At 45.5% G+C, this 6,000-nt stretch overlaps 1 protein-coding gene across 1 annotated transcript in view; it reads right to left on the minus strand.

Annotated features, from left to right (window-relative positions):
- Window positions 1-5,503, minus strand: part of LOC138636329 (neural-cadherin) — a 136,887-nt gene extending 131,384 nt beyond the window's left edge. Inside the window, exons 1-2 of the mRNA XM_069724286.1 lie at window positions 5,280-5,503; window positions 4,021-5,129 (exon numbers count right to left, since the gene is read on the minus strand). Coding sequence (XP_069580387.1) covers window positions 4,021-4,984 — 964 coding nt within the window. The 5' untranslated portion in view covers window positions 4,985-5,129; window positions 5,280-5,503. The remainder of the gene's footprint in view (window positions 1-4,020; window positions 5,130-5,279) is intronic.
- Window positions 5,504-6,000: the final 497 nt, after the last annotated feature.

Raw genomic sequence — 6,000 nt, forward strand, 5'->3', positions numbered from 1 at the left:
AGCAAGCACTTCTACTGATATTGTCCAATATAGCTCCATCATGGTTAAACACTCAAACCTTAAATGTTGTTTGAAGAACTGAACACAATGAATCAAAGAGAGTAAAATAACTTCAATGACCTCAAAGGCAAGAGTGCTACAATATTTATTTAAATATATCCCATATGAAACATAGCTTAAATGGACATTTTAGGGATCAGTGATACATCACAGTATTTGTGATACCACTACGCTGGCCTGTAGTACTCTTGAGTAAAATTTGAGTATTGAGAGAACATTGATTCAAACTCCAGGAAAGTTTCTGCGTCCTAGTTTGTCCCCGATGACAATCAAACTATTTTGCAGTCCTCTGAACGCTTCGTTAAAAATGGCAAACATCGGATTCAGCCGTTTCCCCTTCACCACAATCTAACTACGATGTTTTACTCCCATTTATTTCCATCTCACTGTTTTTGCTTTATGGTTTTTACGCTGTTCAGTCAATTCAAGCATACACGCAGTTCACATAAGCAGAAGAAATTAAAGTCGCTAAAGTCACGGCCTCCACACATAAACAAAAGGACAAAACACAACTGTGTGTGCGTGCTCCCGGTACATTCAGTACAAGTCAAGGATAAAACCGACTCAGTAGAGTCGCTGCCATCCGCAGTGACGGACGACCTGCCAGAGAGGGAGAGAGACCCGTGTGTGTAGATGATCTAGATGTCGGTGTGTACTGTGAGGGTCGTGTGTGTACAATTTATTATATACAGGAGCCGGGGAGTGTGTGGGGGAATGTGAGGGCCTGGCAGATGCTGAGGGAGGCTTTGATTTGTATAAGAATTGGCATTCTCATCTACCGTTCTGTATCTAACCACAAATGACAATGATTAATTGTATTTTTTGACAATGAAACAAGTTAATTTTGTCCTTCTTAGTGCATTTCTTGGTTAAACTCTCCATTAACTAAACATAAGGGATCCTTATCAGAAATTGTCACTTACGTTATTTGTTTCTGTTAAAAATGGCTGATAAATTGTTGTCAAATTGAGCTTTGATCTTGATGGATTCAGAGATAAAAAGGGTGATTCAGGAGATACAGAGGTTGACCTGATGTTACTTGTTGACTGACATCAGTCTCAGGCATCCGACAGTTTAAACTGCACAGAGAGCGTCTGCTGAGCCGGCGGACCAATCAGAGGCGCCAACGTGTTGCCTCCATCAGACCTTGTTCCCACAGATCAGAATCACGACCGCAGCCGACGAAAGGCAGGCCGCCTCAATCAGCCGGCCAGTTTACAGCACGCTCAGCGCCGTGTCGACCAAATCGCACACTCTTTCTCTGCAGCCCCAAACCAGAGCTCCACGGTCTGCTTTAACACAAACAAAGCTTCCTGTCCGAGGCTCTGGGTCTGTTTCGGCCCCTGTGTTCAGACCTGGGAGAGCTCCAGGTGAGCAAACACGACTAATTTCTACAAATAAACAGCCAGAGATGCAGTTTGGATCAACTGATTAGCCAGATCTGACCAGAACACAGAGCTGCCGCCACCACCACCACCACCATCCAGATGTGAGGAGTTTAGTCTCTTGGTTAAACATTTACTTTGGGGGGGGGGGGAGGGAGATCACAACGGCATCTGGATGTCGTTTCATCCTGTCAAACAGATCTGAGCTGTGAGGCACCAACACGTTTCAGACAAACAAGGTGACCTGCAGATCTACTTTAGTAATATTTTAAAATATTTCTTAAGAGTTTGTTTAAGTTTGCATCAGTTTGGTGGGATTTAACTGTTTTTGGTGAATTGTGGCTGGCAGATGAGTATCTCGAATGCTGTGATTGGGTAGTTTAATCAGAGATTAAATAGGGTCATCAAAATGTAAACTTAACCATGCTGTGTGTTCTCTCTTTCTTTTAGTAGTAGGCTATCTGTCAAGTCATACACTTTCATTATTATTTGTGCAAGTTTTGAGTTGTCCGTCTTTGAGATTTCTGCCTCCAACCCAATAAAATGGAAGAGAAAGAAATCTGTCAAATGTATTTCTGGTTGTATTTTGGTAGAATGAACTTCAAAAGTCGGCTTTTGCCATTGAAGGTAAGTAACAATAGATTTTTTTTTTCTCTTCTTTGTTTAACTGATCCTTTAAGTAATCAGCCCCACGATCTTTTGGGTGTTTTGCGGTGTTATTGCATCCAAATGAGTCTCAAATTTTAGTGGATTTTGACTTCATGTAACATGCAATTATGCCAAACTGAGTCAAAACTGTCTTAAAGAGTTCTAGTCCAGACAGTTTAATTTTGGAAAGTGAACTCATGAGCACATCTGGTAATCAGAAAAGGGTGATGGGTGGAGAAAATTGTGAGGATCAACTGTTTGGCCCTGATTTTGCCCTGAATGCAGCCTACCGGGCAGAGTTTCCATCGAACAAGTTTCGTTTCTGTTATGTTTGACCAAATCAGTGTTCTCAAACCACAAAAATTAATGATGAGTGAACACTTGTGCATATGTGGCCAAGTGAGTAAGTTATTACTGTGAGACAGACTGAAAAAAAATCCAGATCTTTCCTTTAACCAGAGTTATTGTTGCACATCCTCCACCAAAGCTCCACTTCAGGGGTGGTAGATCAGAAAAACAGCACTGACACACAACCTATTTTGTTCTTTATATCTCGTGACCATAATCAATCAAAAATGAGAAACTGCAGAGATACAGAAGCCAAGTCGGCAGAGCAAAACAACTCCTGTTAAATGCTTTCAACCATCTGAATAATGAGCTTCTGTCAAGGTTGCATACAGACCTGTTGGAGGAGTATCAGTCCTGTAAAGGATGTGTGTGTGAGTGTGTGTGAGAGTGTGTGTGTGTGTGTGTGTGTGTGTGTGTGTGTGTGTGTGTGTGTGTGTGTGTGTGTGTGTGTGTGTGTGTGTGTGTGTGTGTGTGTGTGTGTGTGTGTGTGTGTACTGTATTCTGAAAGTAAAAATCTGTGTGTGAAGTGTGCCGAGCGTTTACTCTGCCTCACCTCACATATTAAACACTGTTAATTCTGTTTGTCCTTTGACAACCTGCTGGCAACACATATACTGTCTCTCTCTCTCTCTCTCTCTCTCTCTCTCTCTCTCTCTCTCACTCATACAGACAGGCAGGCAGGCAGGCAGGCAGACAGACAGACAGACACACACACACACACACACACACACACACACACACACACACACACACACACACACACACACACACACACACACACACACACACACACACTTGGCAGTGCTGTGCAGAGGAGCAAGGAATGAATGAAAGAGTGGAAAGTAGCTGGTGACGGTTGAGGTCGATTCAAAATCTGCTGGACAAAAGCCAACACACACACACACACACACACACACACACACACACACACACACACACACACACACACACACACACACACACACACACACACACACACACGCACGCACACACACACATACGCAAGCACGCGCGCACGCACACACCTCAATGAATGAACACCACTCAGTCTTTAGAGGAAAATCAGCAATAAACTTCACAACGCTTTTAAAGGGTCATTCCACTGTTTCTTCATGCTGTAGCCTACATTGATATTACTGCCCGCACGCTACGTTACAGATTTTTGAACCAGCTATAGGCTTTAAAAACTCAGGCTAAGACTCTGCTCAAATGTTGCGGTGATACACAGGACGCAGCCACAATAAAAATCTGTTCTATTTTTGAGAACCACACTGATTCCCTCCAGCCTGAGCGCAAACAAACCAACCGCTTCACGGGCACAATCTGAAAAACCAAACCAAATTCAGACACACACGACCAGACTGATTTCACCAGCGTTAGATTTCATTACGTTGTTGTGTAGGAGATTAACAACGAGATCCAAAACAGATCACCGTTCATTTCTCCAGATTTGTCCTAAAATGTAAAGAGTAAAACTCGATGCACCAGTGGCACCTGACTCCCAAACCAGAATCGCAGTCAGCAGGTAAATCTGGTCATTTTCGCATTTTTACGCACGAAAAGAAAAAGACTTTCTTACCTCGGAGGTTCTGGATCTTCACCACCACCTCAGCAGGCTCCCGCAGACTGCGCGCCAGGTACAAACGTCCCGAATCCCGCTCGATCTGGACCGGCGAGTCAGCATGGGATATGACCTCAAACCACCGCTGATCGAACCTCAGGTCCGGCACCGTGAACACCAGGTCCCCGACTCTGACGTGGTCCGGGACGGTTACTGTGTAGGTCAGTTCCTCGGACAGAGCACGGGGCCTCCGCCGGGCTCTGTTGGACCGACGGACGTCGATGCGCAGGAACACCGGTTCACCTATGAGTGCTACATCTCCGCTGTCCTTCACGTAGAGGCGCAGAGTCACCTGGCTGACCCCTAACAGGGACCCGACTAGCCTCACCTGTCCGGTTTGTGGAACCACGTGGAGCAGGCAGGACTCAGGTGAAGCATAAAAAGTGGCATGTCCGTTCTTCTCCGCGTCACCGTCCTTTGCGTCAAAGTGGGCCAGCTCGGTTCCGAGAGGCGTCAACTCGTCCACTTCAACCGTTTTGTTCCCGCTGGTGAACCGGGGGATGTTGTCGTTCCTGTCCGAGACCTCGACCTGGACGCCAACTGGTCTCCTCAGACACCACGGTGACAGCTCCACTGCCAGCTCATACATCGCTATAAATTCCCGGTCCAGAGCTTTGGCGGAGACCAAACTCAGATGCCCTCGGAAGTCCCGGTGCCGGCGGTGGTGAACAAGCCTAAAATCCGATGCGTAATCCCCCTTCAAGGTGGCATTGAGGTCCGCACCGGGGCAGCCAGCGGATCCGACCGGAATCAGCACCCCATCCACTGCCGTCCCAGCCGGAGAGTTCTCGGCTATTTGGCCGAAGTAGCGCGCTGGATGCCAGGGCTGCGCGGACAGACACACTGGTGACACATGGAGCAGCAGCAGCGGCAGCAAGTGGAGAATGTGCAGGAGAACCCGTCCGGTCACAGCTTTGGTCATGTTTCCATCAAACCCGTTTCACTTGCAGAAGACAGCAACGTGTCCGCCAGAGCCACAAGAGTGTGTCCGTTTCTTAGAGTGATCCAATTTCAAAGGATTTTACGCGTGAAAATAAAAAAAAATCTTTCCAGGAAAGAGCAGTTTCCTGAAATAGGAAATTAAATCATCAAAGTTGATCAAATGTTCCCCTAAAATACTAGAATATTAAATGCTAAATCCGTTTTGATGAATGAATAAGTCCATCTAGAGAGCAAAAGGAAAAAACAGTAATACTATACAATAAACTGCCTTATACCTTATGCTATGAAGCCGATACTCCTCTCTAGTTAATTAATAATTGAATCAAGAGGGACTTTTACGCACAAATAAAAGAATACGTCTTTTCTTCCCCACTGCTTCAAAAATAGAGCTACATGAATACAAGTGGTAGTAAAAATAGCATTCAGACTGTATCTGTATCTGTCTCAGTTCAGTTCAAATATTTCCCAGAGCAGATGCTGCTGATGATGCGCCAAGTTGCTCCAGAGTGTCCAGAGCGTCTCCACCGGAGGATGCATCAGACTAACGGGCACTGTGAAACACAACTGGCTCCATGTGGCTCCGTCGGCACCGCCCTCCGCCCCCGGAGGATGAAACCCAATCACGAAGCAGGAGGAGGTTGAGCGACAGGCAGTGGGACACGCCCACTGACAGGCTGAGTCAGCTGACGGAGAGAGAGAGAGGGAGAGATGTGAAAACAGTGAAAAAAGAGGTTGGTGGGTAACGTGAAACCTTTCCCAATCATGGTCCTGATCAATTTGAGACCAATTTCAATCAAACCTGAGGACCGTGATATTCTCCATCAGGTCATTTACACAACACACAGGTAGAAAATGCAGGTCAGACAGTCTATTATGAAACTGCAATATGTTTTCTACAGATCAACTAAACCTTCTGAATATTCCTTTTTTTTTTTTTTTCTAAATGAAACATTGAGAAAGCAATAAAAGGCTTTCTGTATTACCTCCTGTAGCTTT

The sequence above is a fragment of the Brachyistius frenatus genome, unplaced genomic scaffold, assembly GCF_029030835.1.
Source record: "Brachyistius frenatus isolate BFR_SWC_R1_liver_20210118 unplaced genomic scaffold, ASM2903083v1 Contig_369, whole genome shotgun sequence".
Taxonomy (NCBI): Eukaryota; Metazoa; Chordata; class Actinopteri; family Embiotocidae; genus Brachyistius; species Brachyistius frenatus.